At 42.7% G+C, this 21891-nt stretch overlaps 1 protein-coding gene across 3 annotated transcripts; it reads left to right on the top strand.

Moving 5' to 3' along the window:
* Nucleotides 1-4672: 4672 nt before the first annotated feature.
* On the top strand, nucleotides 4673-14921 carry VMA21 (vacuolar ATPase assembly factor VMA21). 3 transcript variants are annotated; one of them, XM_036740160.1, is made up of 4 exons: nucleotides 4811-4893; nucleotides 7691-7839; nucleotides 10486-10595; nucleotides 11158-14921. In XM_036740160.1, exons 2-4 carry the CDS (start codon nucleotides 7832-7834, stop codon nucleotides 11298-11300), a joined length of 261 nt encoding a protein of 86 aa, XP_036596055.1. In that variant the 5' UTR covers nucleotides 4811-4893; nucleotides 7691-7831; the 3' UTR covers nucleotides 11301-14921. The 3 variants fall into 3 exon arrangements, with proteins under 3 accessions (XP_036596054.1, XP_036596055.1, XP_036596056.1); XM_036740161.1 differs by lacking the exon at nucleotides 4811-4893 and adding an exon at nucleotides 5332-5347; XM_036740159.1 differs by lacking the exon at nucleotides 7691-7839 and having other exon boundaries at nucleotides 4673-4893.
* The last annotated feature ends 6970 nt before the right edge of the window (nucleotides 14922-21891 follow it).

The following is a 21891-nucleotide window of genomic DNA, read 5'->3' as shown; positions in this document are numbered from 1 at the left end:
CTAGCTCCTTCCTCACTTTGGGGATTGATCCCCCAATTAGGGATTTTTTTTTCCTTCTGAGCAAGCAGCTTATCAATAAGCAGCTTTCATGTCCTAAAGATATTCTTCCCAAGGAAACTGAAAGACAAAGCCATCATAATGATTTATCAACAAGTCTCAGGGTTGGGGGGAACCTCTGTGGGAGGTCCATCTAGCCCAACCTGCACCTGAGTGGTAATGCCCTTCTCGATATCCCCATCAACCAGTTTGTGCCTGGCCTCTATTTGCAGACCTCCTGCGATAAAGAATTTACCACTTGCTGAGACAGCTCATTCACCTTTTACACAGGTCTAATTATCAAGAAGTTTGTCCTCATGTTAACTTGAAATTTGCTTCCTAACTACTTCCAAACACAGCTTTTTGGTCAGTTTCTTCACTAAAAGCTTTAAGAAGCTGAGTTAGCCAAAGGAGAGAAGCAGCATGAGAGGCTAAAGGGCAGATCTCTGCTGACACTGCCACCAGGACCCAGGTAGCCTTTCTGCCTCAACACAGGTGGATGAGAGGGGGAGAGCTGGTTAGGACCCACAGGCACAAAGAGCTTGGACTGTTGGGAGAGGCAGAAAGATACTCAGAAAAAGGAGCTAACTTCTTTTAGAGCTTGACTAGATGGCCTCGCTTGTGGGAGGCTGGACTCTGTCACAACTCTGTATTACTCACTCAGATCATATATACTTTAAGCCCTAATACCGGGAGTGGCTTGATATGCCCTGGAGATGGTGACTCTTCCTCAGGTCAGTTCTCCCTGGTCAAAGTTAGAATGGACCTCAGGGCCATCTAGTCTCATCCACATCTGAATAAAAGTCTCCCAAATGATCCAGCCTTTGTTTATGTCCTTCAGGGATGGAGAACTCATTACTTCTGGAGGTGGCCCATCCCAACTTTTTTTTTTTTTTTTTACAACTATTTAATTGGGAAAATTTTCCTTATATTCAACTTAAATCTGCTCCTCTGCCACTGGCTAACTTCCTGTTACTCTTAGTCCTGTTGATTCCCCCTTCCATATGATTGCCATTCAAACACTGTCCACCATCAATCAGCCTTCTCTTCTGTGGGCTAAACCTTCCATTCTTTCAACTTCTCTTCAGATGGCATGGTGTTAAATCTCCTCACCATCCTGGCCTGCCTGCCTTTCTCTGAATGGGTTCCAGCTTGTCAATCTCTCTCCTAAAATGTTGCACCCGACACCGATCACAATGCTCCAGATGTGAGTGGGCAGACCAGAACCAAGTACAGCAGGATTACTGCCTTACTCAATTTTGGACACACTGCTTCATTGCAGTCTAAGATCACATTTGCATTTTTGGCTGTCCTTTAGACAGGCAGCCACATCCTGGCTTGAACTGCATCTGGAGGAGAGGACAGAGTACATCCTTCAAGTTTAAATTTTAAAAAGACTGAATTCTTAAAAACACATGGTTTGGCACTCTTCGCTTTTAGGAAGAGTAACTGCAACATGCCCTCCCCTTTGGGGGTCTTTCTGCTAGCCTCCCCAGTCAAATGTTGGAATGGCCATCCAGTCACTCCCCTTTTCCAATCCACTCTCCAACACTGTCAAGAACATCTGCCTAGTGAACAATCCAACCATATAGTGTACTACTCCCTTGCTTAAGACACTACCACCACCACAACAATTGTGATTTTCTGTTGCTCTTACAGTAAAATACAAACCCTGCCAACCATTTATTAGCCCCTTACAACCTAGCTCCTATTTTCTTCTCTAACCTTATTTACCATTACTCTTTCACATTCTAGCCAACAAAACCTCAGTCCTCCTGCCCCCTTGTATTTGCAGAGGCAGTATCCCATTTGTTCGGGATAAATTCGTGTCTACCTTTTTGAATCCCTATGATCTTTTCAAGGTCTAGCTCAGGTGCTACCCACCTCTAGGACCCCACCTTAGCCCAGAGTTCTACTTTTCCTTAAAACTTTCCTCTGCCTAGATCTCTCCTTTGTCCCTATCACTCTCTCCCTTTCCTCACTTATTTGTGTATCTCATATTCCCACTAAGATTACATTTCTCTCCGCACAGAGATTGGGCGGTGGGAGAGACTAAACTTCATTACATACAAGGTGGCAAGCTCCAGAAAATCTGCTGCAAGCTAAACTCTTAATTCTGGTTTGATAACCCAAGGGAACTCCCTAATTAAATGAGCCTTACAAGGAATCTTTTTGTAAAATGAAAAGTTAGGGTTTGGAGGTTTGTGTTTGTAGTAGATTCTCCAATATCTCTTCCAGAAAAAAAATCTAATTTCTATTTCTCAGCTTCACTTACATAGCAGTATATACCTCTCCTGCAGTCTACTATGGAACTAACGCAGCACACATTTTCAATTAGGATTCTAAGCCAGCAGGGATGTCCCTGGGGATGTAAGGGACACGAAGTAAGAGGTGAGGAGTGAAGGTTGCAAGGCCTGGACAAAACACACTTTCTTTTCCCACTATTTTACATTTTTATACACAGGTGAAATCTCATTATGGTGACCATTTGAGTCACTTACGGGTAAGAGAACGTAGAAATTTTAAAAAGGTGTCTTTGTTGGGAAAAAGATACAGAGTGGGGCTTTGGTCAGGGGGGCCCATGAGGCCACCCCTTATTTGGCAAAGTTCTCTTCCAAATACAGACTTTAGCTTCCATCAACAGGCACAGGTATTTAGGTGCACAGTGTTTAAGAAGAGAAGAAAAATGAGCTTGCAGGATATGGAGCCACAGCTGACTGCAAATGATTGTTACAAGAGTCTGTAGCTCTTGGTTATTTACTGATTGTTAACACCAACCCAAAGGATGTTTATATCGACTTTCACTCACTATTCCCCACGTCATCCTTGTTTTCCTGCTCCCTTCCTTTTCCGTGACATGGATTTCTTGCTATTATTTTCACCATTAGCTCTATAGCTGTATTTAACGTTTGCATTGTTTTTTGGCTTTGCTTCTCCATTCTGCATAATTTCATGTAAATATTCCCATACTAACTGAACTTCTTTCCATCCTATAAAGGAACATCCTATTACATTCCTATACCATTCGTTCAATCATTTGCCTTTGGAAACCTGGTCTGTTCACCCTTTTCTGCTACTCCAAATATTGCTGTAAATATAGCTATATCACAGGTAAAGTCTTTTAATTCTAGCAATCTCCTCCTTCTAGGGTATCTTTCGTATTATTTTTAATAATGTCACATGTTTGGCCCCGAACATACAAAGCAAACGTAGGGGTGCCCTACAGAAACTACAATGCAGCAATCCTTGATTTTTCAGCATGTTTTTTCTAAGTTTAGAAGTCCCCAGATTGCAGCCCGAGTTGCTTTCTTACAAGAATTTGCACTTTTGACAACATAGAAAAACTAAAAACATAATAGGAAGGCTTTTTTTTAAAGTCTTTTCCCCACCCTATTTCCATCCCCTTTCTGGACCAGACTCAATGACTTTTCTATCAGCTCCCCTTCCCTCCCCCCGCCCCACATCTGTCCAAGCTCCCTAAGCCTAGAGATGAACTTTAGAGGACCTCCTAAAACGTTCTGGAGAGGTAGTTTAGCTGGTGAATGCGTGGAGGTTTGAGTTGTCCGGGCTTCTGTTCAATCTCCACACCTGGACCTCCAGTGTATTTTGTCCATTTACAGCGTTTGGCGAGCAGGGGGTGTAGGAAAGAAAAACTCCAGGCAGTGTTGTCTGCGGGGCAAGATTTCCAGCTGTCTTAAATTTGCCTTCTGTTGTTGTGATAATTCCCTTTCTAGCTTTCTTTCAAGAAAACCACCTTCAGTTCAGTAGGAAGAATTTTCGGTAGAAAACAGGCAGCAAATAAGCACTGTGCTTTTCTTCCCACAATTTTTAATCTTAGATGCAGAAAGCTTTGATTTATTGCTCTTCATCAAATTCTAAGCATTTCCCAGAGAGATAAAAAATTCCAAGCGGAACCGGTTGTCCCTAACCCTGAAATATGACTATTAAGCTATTTGCCTTTTCTTGGTCCTCATTTAAAATCAGTATTTTCTTTTCTCATTTTCTCTGAGAAGTTTCTAAATGAAACCCATCGTTTCTCTTTCTCTCACTTCACTGAAATGACTGCTAATCTATAAAAGCTAAAGAATAGGAAAAAAACTTCGGCCTCTTTAGGCTTCTTGGTAAGATGAGACTAGTTAGAAAGCAGGAACCGAGATCAAGACGTTAATCAAAGAGAGGAAAAGAGTAAACACTTAAAGTAGCAGCCTGGGAGGAGAGAAAATGTGAGAAAACAGAGGAAAATAGGCAGGGGAAGCCAGACTAGCAACCTAGGGCCCCGCCTAGTCTGACTAGACTGCGACTTCTAAACACCAGCTCTTGTGGTCCTGGCCGTCTGTGACTTTCGCCGAGTCACAGGCCTTCTCCGGAGCCACATCCCGAAAAGGGCGGCCTACGCAGAAACTTTAAAGCCCTTCCAGTGCGCTAAGTCTAGGAACCCAGAACCACCCAGAACCCCCCAGATCCCCACAGCCTCCCACCATGGCCGCCACAGCTAGCCCGCAGCGTCCTCGGCCTTATATATACTTCCAGGCGAGGAGGCGGGGCTCACGCGCCTGGCGTGCCACGTGACCCCACGGCCAGGCTCACGTGACCCCTAGCCCTCCTGCCCCCGCCCCCCCCACCCCCCGCCAGGCTTAGGGGCAGGGCGCGTGCGGCCTCCCAGGGGTCAGCTGACCCGGCGCCCTTGCGGAGGAATACACTTCGCTGCCCCGGCCCGGCCGGGGTGGGCGGTGTGCGTGAGCGAGCTAGAGCGCGCGCAGTCACTGTTACCGTACCCGTCTCCCCCTTCCCGGTGCCGGCCGAGATGGAACGGCTCGAGAAGACGACGCTGAGCGTGCTGCAGCCGCCCGAGCTGAGGTAGCCAGCCCGCTCGCCCTGAGGGGAGGGCCTCTGCTCCCCACCCGGAAGAGAGCCGGGCCAGGGTTGGGGCGCTGCTGGGACCGGCCTGGCCCCCGGGGAGGGGGGAAGGACGGGATCGGGGGCCGAGAGGCAGCCCGTCGTGCTGCGTGCTACGTGCTCTCGGCCCAGGGCAGCCTGAGCCCACTGCCTGACCCGATTTCTGCCGCAGGTTTGCCCACCTCTACCCCTGTCTACCTGGGCCTGGGAGCAAACGTGATCCCTCTCTGCTCTGCTGGTTTAGACTAGTTTCCATTTTTTAACCGAACACCGAACTTTCTGCCCCTAGTCATTCTGGTGTTGGTGTCCTGTTCCATCTCTTGTCCCGATACCCTGGCATTTATGTATTACCTTGAAGCACTTCACCTACGTGAGCTCATCTGATCCTTACAGCCACCCTGCAAAATAGGTACAGGTGAGGAAGTCGAGGGTCACACAGCTTGGGAGGATCAGGGCTGGAATTTAAACACAGGACTTGCTGTCTCCCAGGCCAACGCTTATTCCACGGTTTAGACTGAAAGAGCAGCAAAATACGGGGAAAAGGGTACTGGCTCTGGAGTCAGAGGATCTGGGTTCAAATCTAGTTCTACCTACATCCTGTATGACCTCTGACTAGTTACCTAACTTATCTAGGCTATCTTTTCTTCTTTCGGAAGCTTAAAGGGTTGGACTTTTGAGATCCCAATACAGCTTCGAGTTTACGAGCCATGAATCCACTGGAAAGAGCCCTTTGAAGCCAGTGGCTCTTTCGAACAAATAATTTTCACTGCCTCTTAGCCACCAGAGTTTACAATTGAATTGGGAAGCCTGAGAGAGCCATATTCAGATTAAGGGAAACTTGTTTGCTTTACAAAAAAATGTGATAGCCTACCCTTTCTATAAATATGCAGAAGTGATTTTCAAGTGAATCAACCTCATGCTGTTTTCTTTGGGGAGATGGTAGGAATGACAATTGAATGTTGAGCCTTGTGTAAATAGATTTTTGGGGGGGGAACTTCCACCTTGGTGCATTAGAGCTCCCATGCTCCATTTTAGTATGGAACGTAAGCTCTGCCAGGTCCTACCATGCTGAAAATTTAGAGAATTCTAGATTTGATCTTTCAATCAGTAAACATTCATCAACTGCCTACTATGTGCCAGGCATTGTGCTAAGCTCTGGGGATACAAAAAAGAGGCAAAAGACAGTCCCTGCCTTCTAGGAGCTTACAGCCTTAGGGGAGAGACAGCATGCAAACAGATCTATGCAAAGGAAGATATACATGGGATAAATAGGAAAGAAGTAAAGTAGGAAAGGGATTGGAATTAGGAGGGTTTAGGGAAGGCTTTCTGTAGAAGGTAGGATTTGAGCTGAGACTTAAAGGGAGGTCAGGAGTTAGAGCAGAGAAAAGACAACACTAGCCATGGGGTACAGGGAATGCCTAGAGCTGACAGATGGAGTGACTTGTGGGAGGAGCAGTCAGGAGGTCAGTGTTATGGGATCAAAGAGCCCATGTACAGGCATAAGGTGTAAGACTGGAAAGGTAGGAGGGGGCAGATTAAGAGGATTTTGAATGCCAAAAAAACCAAAAAAACGTTTTGTATTTATTCTTGGAGGCAATGGGAAGCCACTGGAGTTTATGGAGGGAGGTGTGGGTGTGGGTGCGTGGCATGGTTGGACCTGCTAGGAAAATCACTTTAGTGCTTGAAGGGGAACACACCCTCCTGTAGGCTATTGTAGTAATCCCAGAGTACCGAGGGCCTTCACTACTGTGGTAGCAAGTGTCAGAAGAGAGAAGGGGGCATATTTGAGAACTGTTGCAAGGGTGAAATCGACAGACCTTGGCACCAGATTGGATATGGGAGGTCCAGGATGACTCCTTGGTTGGGAGTCTGAAGGCCTGGGAGGATGGTATTATCTTTATGGTAATAGGGAAGGTAGGAGGGGGCAAAGTTTAGGGGGAAAGATGAGTTCTGTTTTGGACATACTGAGTTCAAGATGTTTACTGGACATTAAATTCAAAATGTCTGAAAAACAATTGGAGATGAAAGATTGGAGAGCAGCAGAGAGGCTGGGGCAGAATAGGTATATTTGAGAATCATCAGCGTAGGCATGGTCATTTAATTCATAGGATCTGTTGACACTACCAAATAAAGTAGTCTAGAGGGAAAAGAGAAGAGGGTCCAGGACAGAACCCCGAGGGGCTCTTAGAGTTGGCAAGGACCACACGTCAATTAATTCAACCTCTTATTTGACAAATGAGGAAACAGCCTAAGAGAAAGGAAGTGCCTTGTGTCCATAGTTACGCAGCTATTAAGTAGCAGAGTAACGATTTCATCTAAGTTCTCGAATTCAGATCCTGAATCTTTCCACTGTGTACCGCATAGTTCCAGCAGTGATGAGTTTTATGTCTGTTATTCAGGGACCAAACTAAGTTTTTTAAAGACTTTTCACTAGGTTGGCTGCAGGGTGATTAATCTTTTGGTCACAGCAGCTCACAAAAACCATCTAATAAGCTATGGAGAGATTCTAAAGGGAGCAGTCTTTCATACCCTTGAAATCATCAGCCCTTGAAGTATTGAAGCTACCAGCTAACAGCATTTTCTAGACTAACTTTAAACTCTTGCCCCACCCCCATCCTTCTTTCCACAGAGTTCTACCAAATAGTGACTTTTATTGTAGACAGAGTCAAATTTTAATTCAATGAACCTCTCTTTTTCTCTCTGGTTGGATAAGCTCAAGTGCTTTATTTGGGGATAAATACTGAATCCTGCCTTTCAGGTAGCTGAGGCACCAGTTGAACCAGGCTGGAGTTTATAGGCATCAAGAGACTAGCGTGTTCTTACCTTGGACCCTCAACTCTCTGCAGTCTCATAATTTCCTGGCCACAATCCAGAATGCCACTGATGCTAATTTTCAGACATGGCAAAGTGAGTAATGAAGACAGCAATTGGAAGTATCTCAGAGTTGTAGAAGCATCCGTATTACTACTGCTTAAATGAAATAAGATCGTCTTGTTTTTACTCCAACCCCACCCCTTTTTTTTTTTGTAAAAAGACATTATAGTAGATTTCCAATTATGTTACTTGAAAATCATTTCTTTCAGCCACCACAGCTACAGCCTTAAAATAGCAATCCATGTTAGGAAAACTGGTAAAGATTGCTGTTTTTAAACTTCTTTTGGCCCATACCACCTAGGAGTGGTAGCTCTTTCTGTACTGGTAAATTTAAGACTTTTTTTTTCCTGCACTGCTGAGTTAAACAAGTATCTGTTGCCTGTTAGAATTTTGAACTAAAGGACCTAATCAACTGAATCACAGTCACTCCTGTGCTACCTGAATATCCTGTGCCGCCACTTATCATTTAGAGCAGCATGTTATGATGGAAAGAAGTTGGAATTTTGTGTTTGCAGATCTGAGTTTGAATCTCAGCTCTGTCACTTACTAGTCATGTGACCCTGAACAAGTCATTTTAACCCCTTCGAGCTTCAGTTTTCTAATCTCTGAAGTGAGAATGTTGTCCAGAATGATATCGTCTGTGCACGCCCACACACCCACCTCCCAAATCCCTGTGTGTTGAAGGTAAAGCCCAGCAGCTAGTTACCTTCAGCAGACTGGCATTTTGCTAGGTTCAGGAGCCAACCATTTTAATTTGGGGACAGCCATTAAAATGACTAAGTGGGGAATAGTTTGGTCAGTATACTGCATCATTTTGCCTACAGAGGTAGGCATTGCATGGTTGATATGTGTATTTATATGAACCTCCACTGCCAAGGCAAGATCAGGCACTTCAGTCCCTGTAGTCTTACCTAAGTAGAAGGCAAGCTTCCTAAAGACTGGCTCACATTTGTATCCACAGGACCTGGCACTTCACAGATGGGGGCCAGTTGATTGTCTTCTCCTCTTGGTAACAGCTATATAAGGTCAAGGTTCAAGTGATGGGTGGGATGTTGGGGAGGAGGATGTAAAAAAAAAAGCACCAAAATACATTGGCCTTGGACACAAATACTCTCAGTTCTCAAAGGCTATGCTCGCTGATCACAAATTCTGACAAGTCCTACTAGTTATGATACAGGCCAGATGAAGAACTGTTGACTGCAGGGTGATGAAATTCTTGACACTTTTCAAAGACCAGAAACTAAATTATAGAGGATTTCCTATCTGAATCTGGAGAGTGAGTACCCATACTTGAGAGATCACACATCCTTGACAAGTGGCTGTATGAAGAAATAGAAGAACAATCTTATTACAGGCTTGGGGGGGCGGTGGGTCTTAACCCTTTTTATGTCTTGGACCCCTTGGGTGGTCAAGTGAAGCCTACAGACCCTTTCTCAGAATGTTTTAAAATGCACACAATAAAATACATAGCATTACAAAAGAACCCAATTGTTGAAATATAGTTATCAAAATATTTTTTTAAAGTCAGACCTCAGGTTAAGAATTCCTGCCTTAATATATACAGAGCCCTGTACCTTGGAGGAAATGAAATCAAGCTTAAATAACTGAACCTGCTTTTGAGCTTAGTCTAATGGTAGGAGATGATATGTAAAGAGATCATTGTAAGTGATAATTCGAAGGGGTGTAGCACCTAGGGGAAAGAGGAAAAATTACCATGAGAAAGTTAGATGAACTGGCTCAGGCATCAGGAGACTTGGGTGTAGTTTGCAGAAAAGTTCAGGTAGTCTGAGGCTGAGCAAACACAGCTTATAATAATAACTTACACTTGGGCAGTTTGGCCATCCAGAGGAGGAATGATGTTAGGAAAACAAGTCTTTGCCCAAGTCTCTGCTACAATGCCACAGTTGGACTTTTCAGTGTTTTTGGTTTGTGACTGACTTTGGGTGCAGCATGGCATAGGCAGCATTTGCTGGGAGAGTATCATGGAAGAAGCTCCTGCTCTGCCACTAATACGGCCATGAACAAGTGAATTCCTCCCTCTGCTCCAGCAATTTCCTGTCTGATGATGATGTGGCATCACATGATCTTCAAAGTCCCTTTCAGCTTTGACAATTTCATGGTTACAGAAACATTTTTGATTTTGTTTTAAGAGCTTGACTGCATTTAAAATTCAGTATTTTTTATATCTAGGAGCCAGGTTTCCTCTCCCCCCACTCTGCCCCCATCCCCCCAAAAAGCTCTGGTTTTATAATGGAAGATGATGGGTGGGAGGTGTCCACCACTAGTGATGTGCTTTACAACAAATATCGAACATAGCCCCTTTGTTGAATGAAGGCTGCTTGTGTGTTGTACTATAGTTATTTGTTGGAAGAAATATTAAGGGAATGTGTTTGGGCAATTTTCTGAATGACCCCAATCACTCCACCTCTTTCATCCCCTCAGCACTTAATCAGCTTGCCCTGTATTGATTCGCTCTTATTGATATGTTGCTTTGTATGCCTTTATTAGTTGTTTCCCATTCATATCCTTTTCCTTAACTCGATTTGAAGTTCCTTAGACACATAGAGCTTGTCTAGGTCTCTGTCGCTATGCAGTGCCTAGCATGAGCTACCACCGGCACAGAATACTGCATTATTGACTAGCTTGACTTTTATTTATGTGTATTTTTGTCCATTTCAGAAATGAAGGCTCATTAACATCGACTCTGAAGACTCTTCTGGTTTTTACAGCTTTAATGATCACCTTACCTATTGGGTTATATTTTTCTTCTAAATCTTATGTGTTTGAAGGTAATTCTAAACCTAGAAACGCAGACATTTTTTATCATGTTCCATTTTAACTTGTTTATGTTTTTTTCTGACCTATTTGATACTTGTTAACTAAATGCTCGTAATTTGGTTTCTTTAAGATTTTGTGGCTGTTTTCCCCAAAGTCAGATTGCTCTTAGTCCCTTCCAGAAAGGCCATTTTTTTTGTTGTTTACTTCATTTGGAGCTTGACATCCTACTTATTGATCTTTTTCTGCAAAATGGCTTAGTTTAATCTTGTAAGTTGTCTCTGGTGTCTCACGAGGATCAGGGTCTGGCATAGGAGGCAGGAGCTGAGGAATGCACCTTTTACAGACATTGGAAAAGAGGAGATGAAGTTCTAGAGAAAGTTCTAATTGTAGTTCTCTTCCAGAATAATTGGCTTGTCCCAGTGGGCCTAGTTATTTCACAGACCCAAGTTCTAATTCCTCTTCCCCCTACTGGGGAGCTATCTCCACAAATAGCAGAGTCAGTGTGTGCAGTTTGATGGTTTTTTGTACATTTTGGTCTAAAACAAAATGTGTATGTTTTTGTTTCCCTCATAGGTACCTTGGGGTTGTCCAACCGAGACAGCTATTTTTATGCCGCGATTGTTGCTGTTGTTGCCGTTCACGTGGTACTTGCGCTCTTCGTCTACGTCGCATGGAATGAAGGCTCACGCCAGTGGCGGGAAGGCAAACAAGACTGAAGGGAGCATCACCTTTTGATAATGGGTAGAATAAAGAAATAGGTACAGAGTATATTTATGATTAGGCTAAAATTCAGGAAACTGCTTAAGGCTCTCTATCTGAGGAGTCATGCGCCTCATAGTACAGTAGTTTGTGAAATCGGTATCACTTCACTTAATCTCATGCTATTGCAGAATTAAAAGTTAGAAAATCAACTAGCTGGAATCAGTAGGCAAAGAATTTCATCTTTTTACAACCAAAAATGTTTTTTGCAATGTTTTGTTGTATTACTTGCACAATTGTTCGGGACACATGCAGGTTTTATCAAGCAAATTAAACTGCATTTTACACTGGAAATGAGTAAAAACTACTCAGACCATTAGATTTTGGGTTTTTTTTTTGTTTTCCTTTCATGTAGATAAGTGCTCAGGTTTTAGACACTGGCATTAATCTTTCACTGAGATGTTGCACATTAAGATTTATTCCATAGTCAGTGTGAATTTTTCAGTACATTATTTTGGGTGAAAACTGGAATAAATCACAGCCATTCATATGAAAGCATCTTTGGTTTTTAGAAGGAAGCATATGCTAAAGAAGGGTCTTGTTTCTCTAGTAAATCAACTGTTGAAAGAGAACTTAGATTTCTTTTTACTACACTGAATTAGTCAACAATAACTTGTCTTATCTCAAAGTAATTCCATAGTTTGCATAAGCCCCATCTAACGAGTAAAACATTCCTGTTATCCTGAGGCCAGGTGATTTTAGTCACTTAGGAAGTCCTTGAAATAGCCTCTGTCACTTGGGTCTTGTCAATGAGAACAAAGTTCCATTCAGTAACAAATGTTGAAATACATGCTGAATCATATGTGGCACTTGCTGGGCCTACAAAGATTGAAAAATGCAGTTCTTGCTTGGGGGTGGGGAGCACAGATAATAGCACTGAGATTAATTAAGATGACTTGGGCTAGCATCCTTTGCAGTCGTTTGAAGTTACCAGTGTTTGTAACCATTTCCTAATTTTAGAGAAATCCTTGATCTAAGCAGAGGAGAATTTCACCCAGCTCTGACTTCCATGTTTTTCTGGTGGGCATTTACATAGGTCACTTTGTTACATGTCTGGATCTTTTTACTAGAAATCAATTTTCAGTATCATAGCTTCCTTGTAGTCAAAGTTCTGAGATGGAGGGAAGAAGACTTACTGGCTTTGTTCTTGGTGTTTCCGTATGACATTTCAAGTAGTTTTGAATAGGGAAAGTAAACCGAGGAAATGAGGAGATATGGTTAAAGGTAAAAACTAGGTTAAGGGATTGAAGTTGACAAGACTGAGGAGTAGCACAATGTAAGGGTGTCTGAATTTATTATTATTATTCTTGCCCTTCAGTGCAGGATCTCCTTTCCAGCAGACTGGTTCCAAATGGAAAGGGGAAACCTCCCAGAGTTCCTGCAGAGGCTTCTTTTTAGGCCAAGGCTCGATAGATAGTCTTCTGGAAGAGTCTTTGATATCACTTGCTGCATCTTAACCAGAATTCTTTCTTACAGCCTACGTAAGCTATGGGATTTCTTTTTACATCATTCCTAGGTTTTTCTTGTCCCTTGGAGTGGGGTGTCACTTTTTCCTATTTCTAAAATGAGTTTCCAGTGTGAAATTCCAGTATTCTTCTTTGCAGTTCACAAGTGTTCACTTAGATTAGGGTATGGGATCCCCTCTATTCGTCAAGTGCTTATGTAAGTAGGCAAACAGAAGCAAGTCACTACTGTTAGAATGAGGTCCTGAAAATTGATAAAAAGAACAAACCAAATCATCTTATTTTCCAAGCAACTGTTTTCCCAACGATGGAGCCTCCTACTGTGTGTCTTTTCTTCTGCACTTTCTAGATGGTCGGTAGGGCTATTTTGGAAGGTGCTTCACTGAAAAGTTCTTGTACAATTTCTGTGCCTCATGTAAAACATCTTAATAAAGACTTGTTTTGAACCCTTTCACTTATTTCAAGATTTGCTTTCATACACATCATAAGGAAGAGCTGATTGCAGATAACTGTCCATTATGGATCCTGTCTCTGTATTTGACCCTGATCACAGTTACTCAGTTATTCACTCTCCACCTCCCTTCTCTGAATGTCTCCATTATGCAGAAAATGAAAAAAAAAATCCACTTTTGCTGCTGGATACCTTTATTCTCATTAGCTGTTTAATCGAATACTATTTTACTTGCAATATTAGACTTCAGTAATTGGGTTTGGTGTTAAAGGAGCTAACCATGCCCTCCTCCCACACAACCCCCTGGGAGGTGGCTCCTCCAGAGTAGGAATTGTTTCTCTTGTGTTCCTGTCCCCAGTGCCTGGCACAATGCCTGGTACATTGGCTCTTATTAAATGATGGCTGATTGAATGGCACAAGAGACGTTAGGTCAGTTGTCTAAAGGCTCTAATGAGCAAGTGCCAGAGACAGCAGTTGTATGACTCCAGGTGTTTCACGTGTGACTCTGGGTCTAGCACACTATCCCAAACCCAGTGCAGAAGAGTCTTTGAAATGGGAAGTTTTCATCTTCAAACAAATCTCGCCGTTGTCTTCTTAGAAGTCTGTGGTATTTTTCTTCCAACTAGCTTTATTTTTTTCAGGAAAAGTATAGTTACTGTCCAGGTGGACCAGTGAAGCAGCAGGTATCAGGTTGTATCCAGGGGAGAAAATCCTCAAACCAAAGGTAAAGGGAACACCAGCTTGGAGCAGTCACTTTCCAATATGTCTGGTACTTCTGGCTTGCTCCAGAGTGCTTCCTCTATGGTCATTCTTCCCATTTTACAGATTGAGGAGTATGGAACACAACTTGAATGGCCTTAGGTCAGCAGTAGAGCCTGGGCACCAAGACCAGGGCTCCTTTTCTCTAGAGAGCATGCCGCCACCCCCCAACTCAGCAGATACCCCATTTAGAACATCTGGTTATCACTGGCTTTTCACGTGGTGGAAATGAATGATATGTTTGCTGGAGGGCTGTTATCAAATTAAATATTTTCCAGGGCTATAGAAATCCCCATTAATATATGTTAATTTTGAAAGGTAATTACAAATAATTTTTTTATCTTTTCATTAAAGCAGCCTGTAATACCTCTACTTTGCAGCAAGTTCTGGCAACACTTATTAGTTCTTTTTACTATTCTTGGTATTTGAAAGCAATACTTACATCTCTGGAAAGATGTTCTGATGTTGCCCTCCCCCCAGTTACTCCAAATTTGCCTCCATCAGTGAACTAGCTTTGAAAATTGATCTTCATACCCATGCTGTGTGCTAGAAAAATTAAGCTGACCCCCCCACCCCCGCTGCCCACCCTAACCAAATTAAAACCATTTAATTGCTCTAGAATCCGGGGTCCAGATCAGATGAGTATACTGCAGTAATTGCGGTAATAATATTAGGTGAACTTTTAGGGGAGCAGGAGTGGTTTGTACCAAATGACTGCTATTTTTAAAAATGTTTAAAACAGTAATAATGGAAGGAAAGGGGGGGGATTTTAGTCTTTAAACTGAATCGCTATTACCTTTTAAAATGCATTTTTTCTAACGACTATCTGAATGGATTCTGTAATAGTCTAGTCTTCTAATTTGTGCCAGTTTGATCCCGTGGTCATTAAAAGTCTCTACATGCAATCTCAAAGTATTGTGATTCAATAAATATTTGTAGCCTCTTATTACTATTCCTTCCTGATGTTCTTATATTTCCTGTAGAAAATGAACAGAACTGTGAGGAATAATTATAAGGTAAGTCCAGATTTTTAAGAAAGCATTTTAGTGTGTTAGACTTGATTGCTGATTGTCTAATGGAGACATGCAGCCAGTTCCTGGTGAGCCGGCTTCCTTGCCACAAAGAGGCTGTTCTCTCCCTTCTGTGTTCAGTGTGCCAAGACAGGAAGGTATGATCCAAGTGCCCAGGCTACGGTAGGCTAGCACCTACCACATAAAATCCCATTTCTTATTTCAAATTCAGACTTTAAATCATACATTCAGAACTGGAAGAAATTTTAGACGTCATCTCATCCAATCCCTTCATCTTGCACAGAAGGAGACTGGCTGGAGTGACATCCAAAGTAAGCCAGCCCAGGAGCACAGAAGGGACTGGAACCTGTGGCCTCTGAGGCCTTCCCCTAACCTGGGGCATGGTGGGGAGCACTTCATGGCTTCAGGGAAATTTAAAGTATTACCAGCTTGTAGTTGCTTAGGAAGAGAGCTCATTGGAAGTCACTCATTTCTGGGTAGGACCACACTTCCAGAAACAGGGATTCTTTATCCTTTTTGTGTCCTAGATCCCTTGGCCAGGAAGTCCGGTGATGCCTGTGGACCCCTTCTCAGAATAAGATTTTTAAATGAAGGAAATTCTAAATTTCACTTAGAGGTCAGTGAAAATAGAAAATTTGTTTCCCTTCCAGGTTCATGGAGTCCCTGGTTAAGATTCCCTTCCCCCTCCTTTCTGGCTTCCCCAGGATGTCTTACTTAGGAATCTTTTGACTCCCAAGAGAATGTAAGCTCTTTGAGGGCAGGGGATTGATTTTTATCTTTGTATCCGAGCACATTTTGCATTACTTGGCACACAGACATTTAGTAAATGAGTGTTGCATAAAATGAGATATGAAGAACTAATAGTAATTTGCTCAGACATTATTCTGAAGAAATGCTCGTAATAGAAGTGTTGAGAAAAGATTCCCTTTAACACTATACAAAACCTTTGTCAGTTTCTCATACTTTTTTTTCTTAAATGAGAAATCGACCAAATCTCAAACCAGCAAAAATCAAATCTGAGAATAACTGCCTAACAATTGAAGTTAATTAGATTCTGCATATAATAATAATTCAGAATTCTAGAGGGCTTTAAAGTTCCCAAAAGGCTTGCTTTACAAAAGGTAGTAGAAGGGTTATTATCTCCATTTTATAGATGGAGAAACTGAGGAGAGAGCCTACAGATTTGGACTTGGAAGGGACCCTAGTGATCAAAAACCTGTAACGGCCTCCTTGACAGGGCAATCTTTTTTTTTAATGTTTATTTTCAGTTACAAATTCTCTCCCCTCCTCCACCCCCTTCCCCACTCAGAAGGCAAGAAATGTGATACCCATTATACATATGAAGTCATGCAAAACATATTTCCGCATTATTGGCCGGCCAGTCTCAAACTTTTTCAAATCTTCCTCAATTCAGGTGTTAGTCCTTCACTTCTGAAGTTCACCATCTGTAACATGCAATTACTAAGGATCTTGATTATCTGCTTTTACATACACACAAAGAAGCAAATTAGAGGCAGGCACAGCGAAAACTTGGAGAAGGGACAGTTAAGGAAGGGGACAAAAAGCAAGATATTCATAACGGTGACCCTGAATCATTAAGAAAAGGTTAAGTGATATTTCATCTCTGTTTAAAGAAGGCAGAGGAGTGTCATTTCTTAGAAAATGATAGCTCCCTTGGCGGATTTCATCTGCTCCCATGGGCTTATTTCTCTCCTCAAGGTAGATAACACCCAGATCTCTACAGCAGTCCTAATCTCTGCTTTGACCTCCAGCCCTCCATTGATAACTGCCTTGCTGGATGTTACCCTCAGGATTTTTCACTGGCTTGTCAAACTCAACAATTCCCAAAGTGAAATCCTCTCCCCTAACCTTCCCTGAGCTGCACCATTCAAATGTCTCTGAACATCCCAGGCAGCTGAGTGCGTAACCTGAGCTATCTGGCTCTTCCTTTTCTTTTGCCTCCCCTCCCCCAGGAGCCTTTAGCTGCCAAGTCCCAATGATTCAAACTCCATAAAATCTCTTGCATCTGCCTCCTGACCACTCTCTCCCAGCAACCATTTCATCACCTTTTATCAATACTATAATGCAGTATGATACAATAATAGCTACTTAATTATTCTCTTCACTGACGATGTCTTTCAAAATAATTTTCCTAAGGTATAGGTCTGATCATGGAAATACTCCCCCCCCCAAAAAAAAACCTTTCCATGGCTCCCTATTGCCTATGGATTAATGAGAGCTTTTATATAGCACCTGTTATGTGTCAGGCATTGTGCCAAGCCCTCTACAATTATCTCATTTGATCCTCACAACAACTTTGGGATCTAAGCGTTGTTATTATCCTCGTTTTTCAGGTGAGGAACTTGTGGCAGACACAGAGGTTAAGTGACTTGCTCAGAGTCATACAGCTAGTAAGTGTCTGGGATCAGATTTGAACTCGGGTCTTCCTGACTTCAGGCTTGCCACTCTACCCACTGCAACTACCTAGCTGCTCAATTAAGATGCTGCTTTGCCTGGCCTTTAAAGTTCTCAACAATCTGGCTCCAATCTACCTTTCCAGACTTCTTTTACATTACTCCTTTGTGCAGACAGTTGCAATTGAACTTCTATCTGTATGACCTTGAGTAAGTCACTTTACTTCCTCTGGGCCTCAGTTTCCTCCTCTGTAAAATGAGAGGGTTGAACCTCTCTTAGATGACCTCTAAGGTCCCTTTGGTAACCCCTAAGATCCCTTCTATGGTTCTGTGAGATGGAATAAAAACTATTCTCTAACCTCAGTACGTCACCAGCAGCCTCTGTCATTCTCCCTAGCTGGACCATACTCCTTCCTCACCTTCCTACCTTTCCAGAATCCTTAGCTTCTTTGAAAGTTCAGTCCAATTGCTACATCCCCCTTCTCTCATTGACCACCTCCTCAAATTTTCCTAGAGCCTGTTGTCTGGATCTCTCCTTTGCCCACATCACACACAGTTTTGCATTAATGGCTCATTTCACTGTGTGTGCATGCCCATTTGAGTGTGCTCTGTGTGTATGTGTGTGTGTGTGTGTGTGTGTGTGTGTGTGTATTGCATCTTCTCCCCCTTACCCCCAAGGGCAAGGACTGTGTTCTATCCGTCTCTATCTCCAGCACCTAGAAAAGGGTCTTGTACAGAGGAAGCACCAACTGACTGGCAAAGTTGAGGAAGTAAGCTAAGTGTACCCGCCTGGCGAATTCCCTTCTTTGGAACCCTTCATTAGCTGACAGCTCTGGAGAAATGAGATGTTATTGTAGAGCACTTTAAGGTGATATACAGTATCTGAATTTCCATCAGCCCCCTATCTTTTTAATGCTTGATTTAAAGGCTCTTAAATAGGAGCCCATTTGTTTATTTGACAATTTATGATTGAAGTTAAATTATGTTGTTTTCCTTTCCTTCTTAGAGCCACTAACTTTAGCTGATGCAGGTAGAAACCAGCTTTTAATGAATGCTCCATTGAAAATCCAGTTCAATATAAGGAGGCTATTTCCCTATCCCAGATAGTCCTTATACAAACACTGCTTTGCTAATGTGAAGACAGTAAATTCGTTGAGCAAGGAAGGCAGTCCAGGCAGTCCCCCGGAGTGCCTCTCTCCATCTCTATACTTGGCGCTCTGGAAGTCTAAGACTGAAAGAGAATTTGGGGGCTCGAAAGTGCCCCGGATTTGCCCACTTCACCACCCTATATGCATTTGCCATTCAGTAAATGTTTGTTGGGTGATGAATTGATTTATGGATCTTCACTTTTTAATCTAAATCTTCAGTGACCTTCATCTTCTGGGCAAAACCCTAACTGGTACTTCCAAAATTAGGCTGAAATGTACCTAAATGGGTTTTTCCTTTTTACCACTTTCCCCACACCTTAAAAATACAAGAGAACCATGGCTTTGGCATTTGCTATCAATAATGGAAAGACACTACTTGCCTTCAGCACCTGGAGTAGAAATATGAGTGGGCTGGGATTAGAAGGGCCTTAATGTCTCTACATTTACAGCCCCCTCCTTTCCCCTCTCAGTCCTTTCACAGTGCAGATCAATGGGCTACCTTGGGAAGGTAGCCTCTTCTACATCACTGGCAGTTTTCAGGGCAGAGGCTGAGTGATCACTAGTTGGACATGTCAGAGAGGGGGATTCCTGCCCAGGAGTAGGTTGAACCAGAAAACCTTCAGCCCTTTCCCACTGAGATTCTTGTAAGACTGAATAATTAATTACAAATCTATTCTTTTTATAATGTAGTCAGTTTTCTTGTAGTGTAGCAAGACTGTGTTGCAGATAGAGGCTTCGTTTCACCTTTCTTTATGCTTATGTGCCTCACTCAGCTCCATCACTTTCTACCTTTGTGGCTTTGTTCAACCTCTCTGGGCCTCAGTTTCCTCATCTGTAAAAAGAGGGAATTGGAATAGATGCCCTCTAAGATCCCTTTCAATCAGATTGCTTTCCTCTTTACTCCTAGCTGAGATGATCAAGACTTGAGGTATGGAAAGGAAACTTTAGTTGGGAATAGAGGTAGATAATGGTGGAGTTTGGGGTACTTTGAGCGGTAGGAAGAACAGGCCTGGGTGAAGTGTTGAACTGAAATTTTTTTTAAATTTTGGAAGTAATGGGTGTTCCTTTTATTAATAGGCTCATCTACTGTATTTTCCTCCTTCCAGGGCCATAGGAATAGCTAACAGGCTTGCTGAATAGGGGGTATCTAGTTGATGTTAACTGTGAATTGATCGGATTATAGAGGTTTAATCGCTACTTCATATAATTAGCATAAAGTTGGCTCTCTGCAGACAACTTCTATGAGAAATAAAGTTCGTAGATGATTAGAACCAGAAGAGACCTTAGAGACATCATCTAGCCCAATACTTCACACTTTTCAGATGCAGAAACAGAGACTCCAAAGGCTGAAGTGACTTGTCCAAGGTCACACAGCTATAAAGAGACTTACCGGGAGTCCAGGATCCCTGACTTTTTCTCCTAGGCCCATACTGCTTCTCCTCCTATTGTAGCTGTAAGACTTTTAATGTTATTTGACATATTTTTCAAAATATCCTGTTAGTGAGTTTAAGGATAAAGATCTCTTCCTAGCTCTTGTGGATCATAAGAAATACCTCGTAGCTGGAGACAAGCCATGGAGTGAGCATATGGCCTTGCCAGTGACTGTAGGTAAGTATCTTAACCAAGCTGGTGGGTGACAAGGTAGTTCAAAGATTCTCAGGTGCTCACAACCTTGGAACCCTTTCTTCCATCACACTTAGCTCAGTACATTGCTGCTTTTCAGGGCCCACAAGCCCCATATCTTCTGCATTTGAGGCAAATGAAAACTAGCTCACATTTCTATAGCCTCGAGCTTACACTATGAAGTAGAGAGTGTGGTTTACACATGAAGCTACTCAGGCTCAGAGACTGGAAATGACTTGCCCAAGGTCATACAGTAAATCAGGGAGATAGGATTTGAACCCAGGCCTTGTGACTCTACATCTAGCTTTTTTCCCCTTCTATATCAGCCTGCTGCTCATTCCCCAGGCACTTGCCCCCAGTTCCAGTTGTCAAAACCCCAGAACTTCAAGTCAGTTTATTCCAATGCCTCGGCTTCCCTCTGCTCTCACCCCATCTCACCTTTTTCCTTCAAAGGATGATGGTATGCTCTGAGTTCGGGCCAGATACCCTCTGCCAAAAAGAGACGAGTTTCATAACAGTGCCTTCCTCAATCAATCACATTTTCCAAACCTTCCAGATTTCATTAATATTTGGCATTGCACAAGTATCAAAATGCTTGTCATTTACACAATCCATTGCTGTTTACTAAGCACTTTCCTCACACCAACCCTACATGGTTGCTAAATGAGTTTACCATGAAAATATATGCTTCCTTGTTTTGTTAACTTTGCAGTGACCCTTCTGAACAAGTATCTGGAGTTTATTGAATCCCAGCCTAATGGAAGCTTCGACAAAGAAAGCTTTTAAGCAATTATATTGCAGTGATTTGTAAACAGATCATGGAATCATAGAACTTTTAAGCTGGAACTTGGAGCCCATCAAGGCCAACTCCGTCATCGTACAGAGGAAGCAAGGCTGGAGAGAGGGAGTAAGTGAGTGGATAGATGCCGGGCCTGGAGTCAGGAATACGGGAGTTCAAATTCAGCATCAGACACTAGGTACATGACCCTGGGTAAGTCCTGTAACTTTGTTTGCCTTAGTTCCTCATCTGTAAAATGAGCTGGAGAAGGACATGGCAAACACTCCAGCATCTTCACCAAGAATGCCCCAAACAGGGTCACGAAGAGTCAGACACAGCCAAAAAACAACTAAATAACAACACAAGGCAAGTTAGGAGCAGAGGGAGGATTCGAAGTCAGGTGGCGGGATGTCGAGCCTTTGATGAAGAGTGTACATGTGTGTGTGTATCTCCATATCTATATATCAAAGCTATGGGTATTAAAATAAGGTTTAGCTAAGAATTAGCAAAGGATATTTTGTAGAAATGAGAGTTAGCCAATTTCGTAGATGCTCTCCTATTGCTCTTAAAATGTTCAGAAAACAAAGCATAAAATCACAACATCTCAAAGGTAGATGAGAGCAGAGACATCCTTGCCCCCACCTTCTCCAACAACGTCCCCAACAAGTGGTCCTCCAGCCTCCCCTTGCGGGTTTCCAGTGAGACAGAACCCATATAATTTTTTGTTTCTAGAAAGCTTTTGAATTACAACAAGGCTCAAATGGACTCTTTGCCTCATAGACTCTTTGTCTTCTGGGTCCAAACAGAACAGCATAAATTCTCTTTCACGTGACAGCCCTTTAAATATGGCCATCATGTTTCCACTGAGTCCTCTTTTGGCT

Source organism: Trichosurus vulpecula, chromosome X (assembly GCF_011100635.1).
Source record: "Trichosurus vulpecula isolate mTriVul1 chromosome X, mTriVul1.pri, whole genome shotgun sequence".
Taxonomy (NCBI): domain Eukaryota; kingdom Metazoa; phylum Chordata; class Mammalia; order Diprotodontia; family Phalangeridae; genus Trichosurus; species Trichosurus vulpecula.
This window is presented reverse-complemented; position numbering and strand designations above follow the sequence as displayed.

Bases quoted from the DNA above. Each gene is read 5' to 3' on its own strand.
- VMA21 (XM_036740159.1), top strand. From the start codon at position 4,841: ATGGAACGGCTCGAGAAGACGACGCTGAGCGTGCTGCAGCCGCCCGAG. The intron at 4,894-10,485 runs GTAGCCAGCCCG...TGTCCATTTCAG, and splicing joins CTGCAGCCGCCCGAGCTGAG to AAATGAAGGCTCATTAACAT. The intron at 10,596-11,157 runs GTAATTCTAAAC...TTTCCCTCATAG, and splicing joins TAAATCTTATGTGTTTGAAG to GTACCTTGGGGTTGTCCAAC.